Source organism: Panthera tigris, chromosome A1 (genome assembly GCF_018350195.1).
Source record: "Panthera tigris isolate Pti1 chromosome A1, P.tigris_Pti1_mat1.1, whole genome shotgun sequence".
Taxonomy (NCBI): Eukaryota; Metazoa; Chordata; class Mammalia; order Carnivora; family Felidae; genus Panthera; species Panthera tigris.
In genome coordinates this window covers 127,869,481-127,886,009 of record NC_056660.1, presented here as the reverse complement: position 1 = coordinate 127,886,009, position 16,529 = coordinate 127,869,481, and the positions used below count along the sequence as shown (strand labels likewise).

The 16,529-nt window shown below is 36.4% G+C and overlaps 1 protein-coding gene across 2 annotated transcripts in view; it reads left to right on the top strand.

Annotated features, from left to right (window-relative positions):
• DEPDC1B (DEP domain containing 1B) overlaps positions 1–16,529 on the top strand; it is an 85,692-nt gene that overhangs the window by 46,412 nt on the left and 22,751 nt on the right. For both annotated transcript variants that reach the window (XM_042987320.1, XM_042987326.1), the window contains one exon: positions 1,265–1,405. In XM_042987320.1, the coding sequence (XP_042843254.1) occupies positions 1,265–1,405 (141 nt within the window). The remainder of the gene's footprint in view (positions 1–1,264; positions 1,406–16,529) is intronic.

Here is a 16,529-nt window from a genome sequence, read left to right as displayed (position 1 = left end):
AGTCTCTCATAATTTTCATTATTTTAGTCAATCAAATTAAGTTATTTTATGACAAGTGTATACAGAATATTAAAAGGTGAGAGGGTTTTTAAGGAGACCAAGAAAAAGCCATTTTCACTTTGTCCCATTGGCCTTGGGATGTGAAGGCCCAGAATGTTTATCTGTTCTTTTTAGTTTGATCCTTTCTCTTTAGTTACAGTGGTACTGGAGGAAGGCTTTCTTTTAGTTTTTACTGGCTTTATCTTTCACTCTCCTCTGAGGGTAGAGCTCTGTTTGGATCTAGTTGTTTAGTCTTGTATTCTGCTAGCCCAGAACTGGCCATTGCACTTGCACTGCTTCTCCCTTCCACACTGTCAGAGCAATTGAGAAGACTGGCCAAACTCTCCCTCATGAGGCTACTTGCCATTTCCCCAAGGCATGGGCAGCTCTGGTTTGTCTCTCCACTTGGCAATGTCAATCTGTAGTCTGTGTGTGGATTCTTGGGGGCATTTACTGCTATATCTGTAGAGGGCTAGGCATTTCTTCTTGTTCCTCTTTGGTCCCGGATACAACTGGATCTTTGCCTTGCTGTTTGCATGGGATATGGCTGGGACCACATTGTTCCAGGCTTCTTATTGTTACCCTAACTTTGGAATATGCTTTGCCTGATACACTATCTTTTAAAGGTTGGTTGGGGATCACATAGAGTTTTACAATCAAAATGAATCACAGGACCCAGTGTAAAATCTCCTTTTTAGAATATCTTTATGAAAAAGAGTGTAAGTTTTTATTAGTCTGAAATAATTTAGTTAGAGGCAGAAATTGATTAACTCAACTCTGATTCTAGGATTTCATAATATAGCAATGACAAAATACTAAAAAGCTTTGAAAATTGCTTTATAACTTGTCTATTACATATGTGAGATAATTATCACCTTGGTCAACTGTGTTAAGCCTAGGAAAACATCAAATATTTCAAACAAAATAATCATTGTCTACATTTAATAAAAATGCCTTTCAGAAGATGTAAAAGAAAGAGTGGGTTTCTCTTAAAATGCAAGTAAGCCATTGATTTTCCTCCTTGTTTTATAATAGATTTCGATTTACACATAAAGTATTCATGTAAGCAAATGTATAATGTCCTTTTAAATAACGTCAATTTTCCCCATGAAAACTTTTGTGATCTTGAATATCTATACACACCATACATATGCACAGAGACTAATCCTCATAAGTGATCATTCCAGTAATGTTTCTTCTTTCTCTCTTTCTCTTTTTTTAACAGGGCCTAATTGTTCAGATTTGAAGCAGCCTATGTATTTAGGATTTGAAAAGGATGTCTTTAAAACTATAGCAGATTACTATGGTCACTTGAAAGAGCCTCTACTTACATTTCATCTTTTTGATGCCTTTGTCAGTGTATTAGGTAAGTTGGAATATAATGAACGTGTGTCTGTATTATTGATATGGAATCATTTCATTTTCCAGTGTCTTGAGATTTCCATTAGTCAAACCTCCATAGCGTTTCTAAAATAAAAAGGGATGAGGTGCTTGCCTGGTTACAGTCCTGCTCTGTGAAGGAGGAAAAGAAAATGGTTAAGCTCTGTTAAGAAGCTCAAGTCAAGGACCAATAGTTTTTACTTGATAAGAAAGAATAATATGCTATGTGTCACTTTTGTGCAAAACAGTACAACTTCTTTGGTAGAGAAGAATGTCAGTTTGATATTGACTGTTGCAGTAGATCTACTCCTCTGGATGTGCCTTTATGAACAGTCATGTATGGGAGACAGATTTTCATTTAGAAATCTAATTTCTTTTCATAGAAGGAACAGGTTTCTGTAGGACTATTTGTTATTTGTAACATGAAAAATAAATATAGTAACTTTATCATTCTCTGAAACTTGTTACTATTCTTCACATAGATCTGTATGTCAGAATTTACAGTGTCACAAAAGCAGGGTAGAGAGGAAAAAAAAAAAATCAGTGTTATTGCTGTAGGCCTTTTTGGTATTGTTCCTTTCTTCTTGCATATCAGATTTTCCTGTTGCTATTGTGATTGTTCAATAAATATTATTCTTTTATTGTTTGCTTTAATGACCGATCATTGTGTAGATATCGTACTCTGTTATGTAAATTAGTAGGAATTTGCATGCTCTTGTTCCTGAGTACTGGGGGGCTTAGCCCCCTGCCCTGCCCTGCCCCGCCCTGCCCCGCCCTGCCCCTTCTTCTGCTTTCCATCTTATTGGAAAGTATGGATGCCACCATAGAAAATACTCATAGTATGAGTAATTTACCTGATCTCATAGTACAGTACTTTAAATTTTAAGATTCTGTAAGTTTTCTGATAAGAAGAAACAAAGTACAAAACTATAAATCATGCGCTTAAGAGTGAGGTTGTTTTTAGAGGGATTAGTATTGGGAACAGATGAGAGGATTAGGCCTGTTACAGGTGTTTGAGACCACTGGGCTGTCTTGGTATTTTGTTTTCAACCAAAGGGGATCGAGTGCTTATGTCCTTTTGAACATCGTACCTAGTGATGAATACTGGCTGTTGTTTAATATGCATTTGGATTCATTGCGTAGATTCTTTTAGCCACTCACTGCCATGTGCCACTGGTAAAATAAGAATTCTAAAGACTGGAATAAAAATTACTTAGGTTTTCTTTTCATTTTCCATTTTCATAATGTTATGTAGTAAAAATGATCTGGTTTGGAAACACAAGTACTTGGAACTTTTTTTGGAGAACAGATTCCAGTGTGAATCAGCTGTGTTTATGACATCACTGATCTGTTCTACCACAATTGTTCATTTTGATCTCTGCTAGGAATTAAAGCTGATTATTTCCAAATTGATGTCAGAATCAGCCTCCTTCTAAAGTATCACTTATACAGGGTTTAGGGTGGAGAAGGATGGATAGATTGGAGAATTTTGGCAATTAAGTATCAGCAAGAATAGACTAATGTGTGCAGATAGTCAAGATTTATTATCCTTCTCTGATCCAGTCCTTCTCAAGTGAACATGTTTGAGACACCTTGCGATGAAAACCATATATTTTAGATCCTTATGTAGTAAAAGGAGAAATATAAAGACGTATAGATTATCATAAATTTGATCATCATTTGATCAATGAAGATCATCTAGTATAGTAATCTTGTTAAGAGTCTGTGGGAAAAGGTATTATATATAGATATGTGCAAAGCAGATATATAGGTTGAATCTTGGTGTGGTTGACTCAATTCTTCAAACCTTTTGACTTACTTGGACTGCAGTAGGATGCTATTAGATTAGATAAGTAAGTAATAAAGTAGGTAATCAGCATACTTTGTGTAGCAGCTAAAAATCCTATAGCATTTTCAGTGGAAATAGTTTTCAGTTTAATTAATGGGCTTTTTTGAGGTTGATTCTCTTGCTTCTAGAATGAAATAATGCTAGCTTGATGTAAAAGTTGTGACCTTGAGAGCTGTTAGTCATTGATATGTGAAAAAAAAAAAAATCTAAGAGTTCTTAAACAAAAAAAAAAAAAAAAAGAAAGATTTTTTGGAGCTATGAGAATTATTCTTTAATCACTAGAAAATGATTTAATTTGGGTCAGCAGTCTGACCAAACAACATAGCTGTATATAATAATAAATTTACATTTCTAAAATGTCAGTTTGTTATTAAGATAGAATTTGGCTGACTTAAGTGGGGTGAATGAGATGGTGTAGCATCCTTCACTCCATTCCATGTGTACCCTAGAATCCACTGAGCTGTGTAGCTTGCTGTAATTTGTCATACTGAGGAAAAATGGACACCCATAGGAGGCACAAAAAGGCATAGCAGCAGGGGATGGTGTTTGGACAGTTGAGAGACTTGTGGGTTGTATAATGTTATAATCTTAGTTCCCAAACTGGTGATCTCTGGGCCAGATCTGAGTTATAAATACATCTGATTTGACCTCTGTGTTTTGTTTTATTTTGTTTTGTTAATGTTTATTTATTTTTGAGAGAGAGAGACAGAGACAGAGATGGAGACAGAGTATGGGCGGGGCGTGGCAGAGGGAGACTCAGAATCAGAAGCAGGCTCCAGGCTCTGAGCCGTCAGCACAAAGCCCAACGTGTGGCTTGAACTCACGAACTGTGAGCTTGAGCTGAAGTCAGACGCTCAACCGACTAAGCCACCCTGGCACACCGACCCCTGTGTTTTAAAAAGAAAATGTAATTAATTGCCAAACTTTAAGAAACAGGAAGTTCAGGTAAGAATTTGTAAATTTGTGAAGAGAAAAAGTGGAAAATGTGGCTGCTCTGGGCTTGAATTTACATGGGCACCAACTGTCGCATCTGTGTGGCTAGTGCCGCCACTAGAAGGAGCAAGTGTTCCAGGGACACAAACTCCAATTTGCAGTGCTTCCCACTGCTTCTCAGACTCTGAAGCTAAGTTCACTTGACTCTTTGCTCATTTATCCCTTCTGTCTGCTCCTGCAGGCACTTGGGCTTTTGGCTCCTGGTTTATTTGCTCAGAGGCTGGAATACTGAGTAGCTCTTTCCTGCTCCCTAGCTTCTAAAATGTCAAGTTTAGAAAATGCCATTGAAATTCACTAGATTGATCGTACACTGGATTATCAAACTAAATAGCTGAGATCTTCTATGTATTTTTTAAGCCAGAGACACCTATAAGGGTTAACTTTCCAATCTTTGATTCTTTTGTCTGATGACTTCTCAGATATCCTGTGGAGCTATATGCCATCATGGACTTATTTCCTCTTGTTACGTTCTTCAAGTTATCTTAGGGTCTGTGTCCCATAGTAATTCTTAAGGGAAAACAATTCTTTTTTTCAGAGAGTGCCTAGTTGGTTTGCTTGACCAGACAGAGGGCTCTTGCCCATGTTAGTCCAAAGTTCTTGCTGGTGGTTCTCTTTGCTCTCAGAGCCCAGGGCTTATGGCTGGAGTTTTTGAAGATGTAGATGAGCCAAGGTAAGGATGTTGAATCACCTCCAAATAAAATGACTACTGTTCAGTCAATTGCTGGAATAAAGTGGGGTTAGTTGCTCCTTAAATATAGCAATTTAGGAAAGTGCCTAGGTATTTCTTGGCTATAACAAAATATCTAAGCTGTTTGTAAATATACCAGTAATCACTAGGATAGCTGATAAAACTTCTGGGGGAAAAAACTTAAGACTTTTCTCATACCATTCATCAGGATAAATTCCAGCTGAATTAGAGAATTAAATGTAAAAAATGTACATCTAAAATATAGTTGATGTTGGGTGGGTGAAGGACTTTCTCAGCCTGAAAGCAAAAGAAGTCATAAAAGTGCTATAGCAGTTTGGGACTCTTCATGTAGGAAAGGGCATCATGTTGTGGTAGGTGAATCTGTGTCTACTTTTAAGCAATTCAAAGACGACTTGTTTGTGTTTCCTTAAAAGCCCCTAGAGAAATAGTCTCTCTTGATATGTCTTTCTTTAGGCAGGGAGTTCTGACCAATTGATGTGTAGTCTGAATTCTTTTGCCTTAGTATAAAACCTTTTCCTTTTTATACCTCTTCTCTGTGAAAATGAAACTTTTTTTTTTTTTTTATTCCTTTCGTTGTTCGAAAGCTTGAGTCTTCTTGAGTCTCTCCTTCTCTGGCTGAACAGACTCGATCCCACTGGCCTTTTGGGGAATGCTGGGCCCTTTCAAAAGTCTTCATATTTCACTATTTTTTTTTTTGAAGCTCCCATAAGGGATCGCTTATTGATAACATAGCATATATTAGTAGAAATGCCATTTCTACTTTACAGAAATAAAAATTTGTGTTTGTAATGATTTGAGAATGGAAATCTGATGTAACCACTAGAGAATGGGAAGGAGGGTGACAAAGGTAGTTGTCATACAAAGCACTGACAACTCTGAAGCCTGTCATGTGATCTTCATGGCTGAGGTGTCACCTAATCTCTAATCATAGAGAATATTATTTTAATTTTACTTATTTTTATCATAAGGAACACTTGGATTTTTTTGAGTATTCAATTATTTATTCACTCATCCTTCATCACTGGGGCTAAATAATGAAATGTTTCCCTGATTGAAAAAGTCTCAAAGATGAATTATTTGGTGGATTATTATCTTTTCATTATTTTATTCTTTTTTTGTTTGTTCATTATTTTATTCTTATTTTACCAATGGAAACATCTCCAAACTCAAGAACTTGGTTTGTTCACTGAGGTGTACCCACTTAGATGACTCACTCTGCCTTTCTAGACCCTGGTTTTTTCATTGGTAAATGGCAGTAATGCCTATTATACTTTTAGATATGAAAACATGAAATTTAAAGTAGTGGGTTACACTTGTTTTCCTACTAAGTTTCATTTTTTTTGTTTTGAAAAATACAAAAAAATGGCAAAATGTATAAATTAAGATAGGATAATCATATGTTGCTAGCTAGCCATATCTTCTTTCAAATGATAGCAAGATTTTTTTAATGTGAAACTACTTGTGATACATCTTTATAATCCATGATTGGGATAAGCACTAGTATATCATTCTGAAATGCAAGAAACGAGTTACCTTTGGGGCTGCCAAAGGTACTTGTCATTTTCTTGCAAAGGAAGACTCAGTATTTTTATGGTGATGTTGAGGTTGGAGAAATGATGAAAGTTACTCTTTTAGCTTTTGTTCAGCAAAGTGAAATTAATCCAAAGAATAAAGTAGTTAGTCTTTTAAACTCTTTGGTTATAAAATGAGGAGAGCCTACTAATATCCCTCAGGAGCTCTTTAAACCTAAAACAGCCCCCAAGAAGCTCTTTAAAATCAGTAGTAGTTTATGATCTTGAAGAATCCAATAGTACTTGTTGAAGATGTGCATTGAGTTCAACTGTATACCATCATGTGTATTTTAAAACTAAATTCTCTTGCAATCATTTCCCCGAGTTCTGTAGTGTGCTTTTGTCAGTAACATTTTATGAAAGAAAATAAATGTAATGGTCAGCAATGAGAAAGAAGTTAGGAAACAGAGAAATCAGATTAAACTGTTTTTGAGAATCTAAGTATTCTGCATGTGTTTGAACTGAGGAAAGCATTATGTCGCACTCCAACATTCAAAAGCAGAACTAAAAGTGAGTCCTGCTTTGACATTTGGACAGATTGAAAAATAACATCCTTGGAACTGGTTGCCAGGAAGGACTGAAGTATTACAGGCGCTTCAAATCTCAGCTTTTCCCCATACGTCTTCCCTTTGATCATATTCATACCACTTCATGGATCACCCATGTGCTAAGGATTTCCACTCCTTACTTTCATCCTCGATCTGTCTCCTGAGCTCTGACCAGAATATCTCTCTGGCTCTGGCTGTGTATTCCTGGATGTTTGTTATACAAGAGCCTTGGTTCAAATTCAGGAGTCTTTGTAAGCCACTATTTCAGAAACTGTGTGTTGGATGTGAATTCTCTGTAGTAGAACAGTGTTAAAAAGACAGAATATACATAGTAGGTATATTTGTAGACTTTGTTTTAAATACCTATGTATATGCGTATATATTGTGACATAACATATATTTCTTAATTTTTGTTGTAGTAAAAAATTTTTGAAAAAAACCCCTACTTTAAATTTCATCTCCATTTACCTACATAGTAAGATGACTATGAGGATTTAATGAATGAGAAAATCTCTCAAAGTGTAATATTTCTCAGATATTACTAGTAATAGTAGTTAATGGTGAAAGATGCTTATGCTATATGTGGTTTGTCCTTTAAATTTCGATAAAAAAATAACTTTTTACTTATGGATCATATATATTTTTTTAAGTTTATTTATTTTGAGAGAGAGAGGGTGGGGGAGAGGGAGAACACAAACACAGAAGAGGCAGAGAGGGAGAGAGAGAATCCCAAGAAGGCTTGGTGCTGTCAGCCCAGAGCCTGATGTGGGGCTTGAACCCATGAACTGTGAGATCATGACATGAGCCAAAATCAAGAATCGGCCACTTAACCTACTGAGCCACCCAGGCGGCCCCTATGGATCATATTGTTTAGAGTTACATTCAATTTTTCCTTCTTTTTGTGGTGGAATTGGCATTTTAAAGTGGTTTGGAGGTTTCTTCAGGGTCACACTACATTGTAGTTTTACTTGATGAGAGAGAAATGAGGAGAAGAAATGGTTTTATGTGCTCTCTCTGGTATAAAGGAACTAGTTTCAGATTTCACTATGTTGAGAAATTCTCTTCTTTTTACCATCTACTTCTGCCCCCAGTTGAAGAATGCAGAGTGATATTTTGACTATCTGCGTATGAAATATTTGTGCATATTCTTTGAGCCAACATTTCTACTTATAGGAATTTATCCTTAGGAAATAATTGGCCACATGGACAAAGTCAGTAATATAGAATGGTATTGAGGCGTGTCTGCCCTAGACCATGTAAGTAAGCTCACACCCCACTTTGCCACTAACTAGCTGTGTGATTTGGGCAAGTGACCTCATTTCTTTAAGCCTCACTGTCTTTATCTGTAAGTGGGATTAATGATGGTTAAATACCTTATAGAGTTTTTGTAAAGATTAAACGAGATAATGTTTAGTGTTTAGAACACTATTAGGTACATAATAAAGTATGTTTAATGTTAATTCCATTAATGTTAACTATTTTCTTCTCCCATAAAAAAATTAGTTTTATTATTATATATATTATATATATATTATATATATATTATATATATATATATATTAGCTGCTCTTATTTTTTTATTCTGATTTTTAAAGACAGAAAAATAAGCTTCAAAACCACTATCACGCTTTTAAAATTCCTTTCTGTAGTGGAAGATCTTGTACTTTAGTTCAAAAAGTATTTTGTGAAATTCATGTGCTTTTACATGTAGTAGAACTATCTACTCTCATCAAGATTAATGGCATGGAAGTGTTGCAAATTGCCACATTCTACAAATATTTTTACTTTTAATCTAGTCTTCTATTTTTCTCTGGCATGTATAGTGATGTGATAAACTGGGGCACAGTTAAATGTCTTTGGGACCATGTTTTTCCCCTTGTCTATAATATCTATATTTCTAATGCTAAGGGAATTCTAGGACTATGACTTTTTATGCTATTGCCTCTTGAAACTTTCCAAAATATTTAAAAAGAATAATTTATAAAGTATTCCCCTGCCAGTTTTCTAAACTTCCTACCAGTTAATATTTTTGTGATTACAAGTTGTGGCTTTGATGTGGTTGAGCAATGCTATTAGTTTATGTCTCCTTTATTCCCTAGGTTCAATTTCTTTTAAAATATAGATTTACTTAATGGCTACTAGAGCTTGAAGACTTTTTTTTTCAGATTCCTGAAGATTTTGGTGGTAGACTCCTTAATGATATAACACGATGATGGATGGCTGACAGATAAACTTTTTAAACCTACTCCAAAATTATTATTTTTTTTCTTTAGGACTCTTAGAATAGTCAAGAAAAATATATCTGTCAGTGTTAATAAAGGATATAGAGTATGGTATTAATTCAAGAGTGTAATCTTTTAATTAGCAATTAATAATTGCTGACCGTCAATTTTAAAACTAAATTAAAACCAAGTAGAGTTTATTGGAAGCAGGTTGATGATTATATGTTGATAATTATGTGTGTAAGGGAGGAAGAACACATTGGTGTGAATCCCAGGTGTATTTTGTGTTTATTTATTTTTGAGAGAGAGACGGGGGTGGGGGAGGGGCAGAGAGAGAGGGAGACACAGAATTGAAAGCAGGCTCCAGGCTCTGAGCTGTTAGCACAGAGCCCAACATGGGCCTTGAACTCACAGACTATGAGAGGATGACCTGAGCTGAAGTCGTATGCTCAATTGATGAGCCACCCAGGTGTCCCCCGGATATATTCTTGGGGCAAGTCTTAACTACTTTGGCATAGCCTTTTTATAAAACAGTTTGGCATTTCTTTAAAAAAGGTTAAACATTGCCATATGAGTCAGCAGTTCCACTCTTAGCTATATACCAAACAGTCGATAACATATGTCACACAACCACTAAATGTTGATGGCAGCATTATTCATAACAACCAAAAAGTGGAAATAATGGAGATCTCCATGAAATGATGAATGAGGGAGGAGCCAAGATGGCAGAACAGCATGGAAGCTTTTTGTGTGTCTCGCATCCATGAAATACAGCCAGACCAACACTAAACCATCCTATACACCTAGAAAACCGATCTGAGGATTAACACAACAATCTGCACACCTTGAACCACTGAACTCAGCAGGTACGTGGTGGGGAGAGGTAAACTTGGGGAGCGAGAAGCCACGAGAAGGGAGGTGCTTTTGTGGGTGGAGAGAGGACAGATACGGGGTGGGGGGATATGGGAAAAGCACCCCTCCCCAAAAGCAGCTGGAGAGAAAGTGGAAAATTGGAAACAGCCGCAGGGACTAAACTGAAAAGGGAGAAAGGAGAAAGAAGAGGGTTTAAATTCCATTAAGACTGTAAACAAGGGGAGCGCAAAGACTGCAACTCCACAGCTTGATACCTGGTGGTCGCAGGATATATTCAGTGTGCTGAATCAGAAAAATATGCAGCCAAGAATTTTTTATCCAGCAAGGCTGTCATTCAAAATAGAAGGAGAGATAAAAAGTTTCCCAGACAAAAATTAAAGGAGTTTGTGACCACTAAACCAGCGCTGCAAGAAATTTTAAGGGGGACTTTTCTGAGGGGGGAAAAGATGAAAATATATATATATACACACCAAAAGCAACAAAAGATTAGAAACGACCAGAGGACACCACCAACACTCCAACTCTATAAGCATCATAATGACAACAAATTCATATCTTTCAGTACTCACTCTAAATGTCAATGGACTCAATGCTCCAATCAAAAGACATAGGTTAACAGAATGGATAAGAAAACAATATCCATCTATATGCTGTTTACAAGAGACCCACTTTAGACCTAAAGATACCTTCAGATTGAAAATAAGGGGATGGAGAACCATCTATCATGCTAATAGCCGATGAAAGAAAGCCATGTTTATATCACTCAATCTAGACTTTAAAATAAAGATTGTAAGAAGAGATGAAGAAGGGCATTATATCATAATTAAGGGGTCTATCCACCAAGAAGACCTAACAATTGTAAACATTTATGCTCCAAATATGAGAGCACTCAAATATATAAATCAATTAATCACAAACATAAAGACACTCATTGATAATAATACCATTATAGTAGGGGACTTCAACACCCTCCTTCAGCAATGGACAGATCATCTAAACACAAAATCAACAAGGAAACAATGGCTTTGAATGACACACTGGACCAGATGGACTTAACAGATATGTTCAGAACATTTCATCCTAAAGCAGCAGAATATACATTCTTCTCCAGTGCACATGGAACGTTCTCCAGAATAGACCATATACTGGGACACAAATCAGCCCTAAGTAAGTACAAAAAGATCAAGATCATACCGTGCATATTTTCAGACCATAATGCTATGAAACTCGAAATCAACCACAAGAAAAAATTTGCAAAGGTAACAAATACTTGGAGACTGAAGAACATCCTAGTAAAGAATGAATGGGCTAACCAAGCAGTTAAAGAGGAAATTAAAAAATATATGGAAGTCAATGAAACTGATAACACCACAACCCCAAACCTCTGGGACGCAGCAAAGGCAGTCATAAGAGGAAAGTATATAGCAATCCAGGCCTTCCTAAAGAAGGAAGAAAGATCTCAGATACACAATCTAACCTTATGCCTTAAGGAGATGGGAAAAGAACAGCAAATAAAACCCCAAACCAGCAGAAGACAGGAAATAATAAAGATTAGAGCAGAAATTAATGCTATCGAAACCAAAAAAACAGATCAATGAAACTAGAAGCTTGTTCTTTGAAAGAATTAACAAAATTGATAAACCACTAGCCAGTTTGATCCAGAAGAAAAAGGAAAGGACCCAAATAAGTAAAATCAAGAATGAAAGAAGAGAGATCACAACAAACACAACAGAAATAAAAACAATAATAAGAGAATATTATGAGCAATTGTATGCCAGTGGGTAATCTGGAAGAAATGGACAAATTCCTAGAAACATATATACTACCAAAACTGAAACAGGAAGAAATAGAAAATTTGAACAGACCCATAACCAGTAAGGAAATTGAATTAGTAATAAAAAATCTGCCAAAAAACAAGTGTCCAGGACCAAATGGCTTTCCAGGGGAATTCTACCAAACATTTAAGGAAGAGTTAACACCTATTCTCTTGAAACTGTTCCAAAAAATAGAAATGGAAGGAAAACTTCCAAACTCTTTCTATGAAGCCAGCATTACCTTGATTCCAAAACCAGACAGAGACCCCACTAAAAAGGAGAACTATAGACCAATTTCCCTGATGAACATGGATACAAAAATCCTCAACAAGATATTAGCCAACCAGATCCAATAATACATTAAAAAAATTATTCACCATGACCAAGTGGGATTTATACCTGGGATGCAGGGCTGGTTCAATATCTGCAAAACAATTCACGGGATTCATCACATCAGTAAAAGAAAGGACAAGAACCATATGATCCTCTCAATAGATGCAGAGAAAGCATTTGACAAAATACAGCATCCTTTCTTGATAAAAACCCTCAAAGTAGGGATAGAAGGAGCATACCTCGAGGTCATAAAAGCCATATGTGAAGGACCCAATGGCTATATCATCCTCAATGGTGACAAACTGAGAGCTTTCCCCTAAGGTCAGGAACAAGACAGGGATGTCCACTCTCACCACTGTTATTCAACATAGTATTGGAAGTCTTAGCCTCAGCAATCAGACAACACAAAGAAATCAAAGGCATCCAGATGGGCCAGGAGGCGGTCAAACTTTCACTCTTTGCAGATGACATGATACTCTATATGGAAAACCCAAAAGATTCCACCAAAAAACTGCTAGAACTGATTCATGAATTCAGCAAAGTTGCAGGATATAAAATCAACACACAGAAATCAGTTGCATTCCTATACACCAACAATGAAGCGACAGAGAAATCAAGGAATCGATCCCATTTACAGTTGCACCAAAAACCATAAAATACCTAGGAATAAATCTAACCAAAGAGGTAAAAAATCTGAAAATTATAGAAAGCTTATGAAAGAATTTGAAGACACGGGGCGCCTGGGTGGCGCAGTCGGTTAAGCGTCCGACTTCAGCCAGGTCACGATCTCACGGTCCGTGAGTTCGAGCCCCGCGTCGGGCTCTGGGCTGATGGCTCGGAGCCTGGAGCCTGTTTCCGATTCTGTGTCTCCCTCTCTCTCTGCCCCTCCCCCATTCATGCTCTGTCTCTCTCTGTCCCAAAAATAAATAAAAAACGTTGAAAAAAAAAATTAAAAAAAAAAAAAAATGAAGACACAAAAAAATGAAAAAGATTCCATGCTCCTGGATAGGAAGAACAGATATTGTTAAAATGTTGATAATACCCAAAGCAATCTACATATTCAATGCAATCCCTATGAAAGTAACACCAGCATTCTTCACGGAGCTAGAACAAACAATCCTAAAATTTGTATGGGAGCAGAAAAGACCCCGAATAGCCAAAGCGATCTTGGAAAAGAAAACCAAAGCAGAAGGCATCACAGTCCCAGACTTCAAGCTATACTACAAAGCTGTAATCATCAAGACAGTATGGTACTGGCACAAGAACAGACACTCAGATCAATAGAACAGAATAGAGAACCCAGAAATGGACCCACAAACATATGGCCAATTAATCTTTGACAAAGCAGGAAAGAATATCCAATGGAATAAAGACAGTCTCTTCAGCAAGTGGTGCTGGGAAAACTGGACAGTGACATGCAGAAGAATGAACCTGGACCACTTTCTTACACCATACACAAAAACAAACTCAAAATGGATGAAAGACCTCAATGTAAGACAGGAAGCCATCAAATCCTCAAGGAGAAATCAGGCAAAAACCTCTTTGATCTTGGCCGCAGCAACTTCTTACTCAACTTACTCAACTTCTTGCCTCTTGTCTCTGGAGGCAAGGGAAACAAAAGCAAAAATGAACTACTGGGACCTCATCAAAATAAAAAACTTCTGCACGGTGAAGGAAACAATCAGCAAAACTAAAAGGCAACCGACAGAATGGGAGAAGATATTTGCAAACAACATATCAGATAAAGGGTTAGTATCCAAAACTTGTAAAGAACTTCAACACCCAAAAAACAAAGAATCCAGTGAAGAAATGGGCAAAAGACATGAATAGACACTTCTCCAAGGTAGACATCCAGATGGTCAACTGACACATGAAAAAATGCTCAACATCACTCATCGTCAGGGAAATACAAATCAAAACCACAGTGAGATACCACCTCACACCTGTCAGCTTGGCTAACATTAACAACTCAGGCAGCAATAGATATTGGTGAGGATGTAGAGAAAGAGGATCTCTTTTGCATTGTTGGTGGGAATGCAAGCTGGTGTAGCCGCTCTGAAAAACAGTATGGAGGTTCCTCAAAAAACTAAGAATAGAACTACCCTATGACCCAGCAATTGCACTACTAGGCATTTATCCACGGGATACAGGTGTGTTGTTTCGAAGGTGCAAACATGCACCCCCATGTTTATAGAAGCACTATCCACAATAGCCAAAGTATGGAAAGAGCCCAAATGTCCATCGATGGATGAATGGATAAAGAAGAGGTGGTATATCTATACAATGGAGTATTACTCGGCAATCAAAAAGAATGAAATCTTGCCATTTGCAACTACGTGGATGGAACTGGAGGGTATTATGCTAAGTGAAATTAGTCAGTGAGAGAAAGACAAAAATCATATGACTTCACTCATATGAGGACTTTAAGAGACAAGACGAATTAACATAAGGGAAGGGAAACAAAAATAATATAAAAACAGGGAAGGGGCCAAAACAGAAGAGACTCATAAATATGGAGAACAAACTGAGGTTTGGTGGAGGGGTTGTGGAAAAGGAGATGGGCTAAATGGGTAAGGGGCATTAAGGAATCTACTCCTGAAATCATTGTTTTACTGTATGCTAACCAATTTGGATGTAAATTTTAAAAAATAAAAAATGAAATTAAAAAACAAACTAAAAAGAAAAAAAGTGATGAATGAAAATATTTAATATATCCACACGATAGAATATTATGCAGCCATGAAAAGGAATGAAGTATTGTTACATGCTATAACATGGTTGAACCTTGAAACATTATTCTAAGTGAAAGAAGCCAGACACAAAATACCTTATTTTGTATGATTCCATTTATATGAAATGTTCAAAACAGGCAAATCTGTGGCTGTGATTAGTGTTTTCTACGAGGTGAGGGGAGAAGAGAATGGGGAGTGAGTGTTAATTGGTATGAGGGTTTCTTTTTTGAGTGACAGAAATATTCTGGAATTAGATAGTGGTGATGGACCTAACTTAATAAATATACTAAAAACTGCTGAATTGTACATTTAAAGATAATTTCATAACAAAAAACAGAGAAAAAGAACCAAATTGGACTTTAGGACTTAAAACACAATATTATAAGTGGAAATTTCATTGAATGGGTTTAGGAACAGATTAGACATTGCAGAAGAAAATATCGGTGAACTTGAATATACAGTAATAAAAGCTAGCCTAAAGAAAGCACAGAGGGAACAGGGTCCAGAAACAAAACAAACAACATGCGTCAAACATAGCCCTAGTGACATATAGAGCAATATGAAGTAGTCTAATATACAGTTGTAATCGGAATCCCTGAAGGAGGTCCTTAAAAACTAGCTCATGTATTATATATTTTTTAAACCACATCCCTATCATTCTTGGAACACTTTCTTATTTTCTGTCAGGAAAGGTCCTTATTCTTTCTTTCTCAGGCATTTCTTAAAGGATTCTTGCTTCCTGTGAGTAGAGAATGATATATAGAAGCCAAGATTTAGTAGTTGTTGTGTTCATTTTTATTGGAAATATTGTCTGTAGAAAAAATAATTCTCCAATGACATGAAATGAGTGACCCTGAAATCTGATTTCCAAACTTTCACTTTAAGTACTATTTGGGAGGAGGATAGTGGTTAAATTGTCAGTGTGGAGAGTAATATAAGAGACATCTATGTGCCCATCACCCTAATTTAACACATATACTGTGCAGTGATACAAAACATCTATGTCTTTCTCTATATCTAGAAGCTGAACTACTGGGCTGTTTGCTATTTACATCTTTACTAGTTGAAGCAAATTGCTTTCCAGAGTCACAGCAACTTACAAATATATTAGAAATATATTTCTGTTGGACCATTTTTTTTTCTTACCAATACTTGGTTTCATCAGGCATTAAATTTTTTTAATTGGGAAAAATTTAATTACTAAGCATCAAATGCACTTTACATCAATAACTGCAGTACTGAAATTGTGACATTTTAAGTATTTTTCTCAAAAAAGTGTTGATTTCCACCCCCCCCCCCCCCCGGAAACTTGGAGATTCAACTATATACATTAACATGGCCAGTCTATGTCATTATGGTTTATTCAACGCTGATCTCAACAGGTGTTCATATTTCCATCTACAATAAAGTAGATTGTGAACTTCTTATATTGTTGAATTTTAGCAAAACTCCATGAGATAATTTAA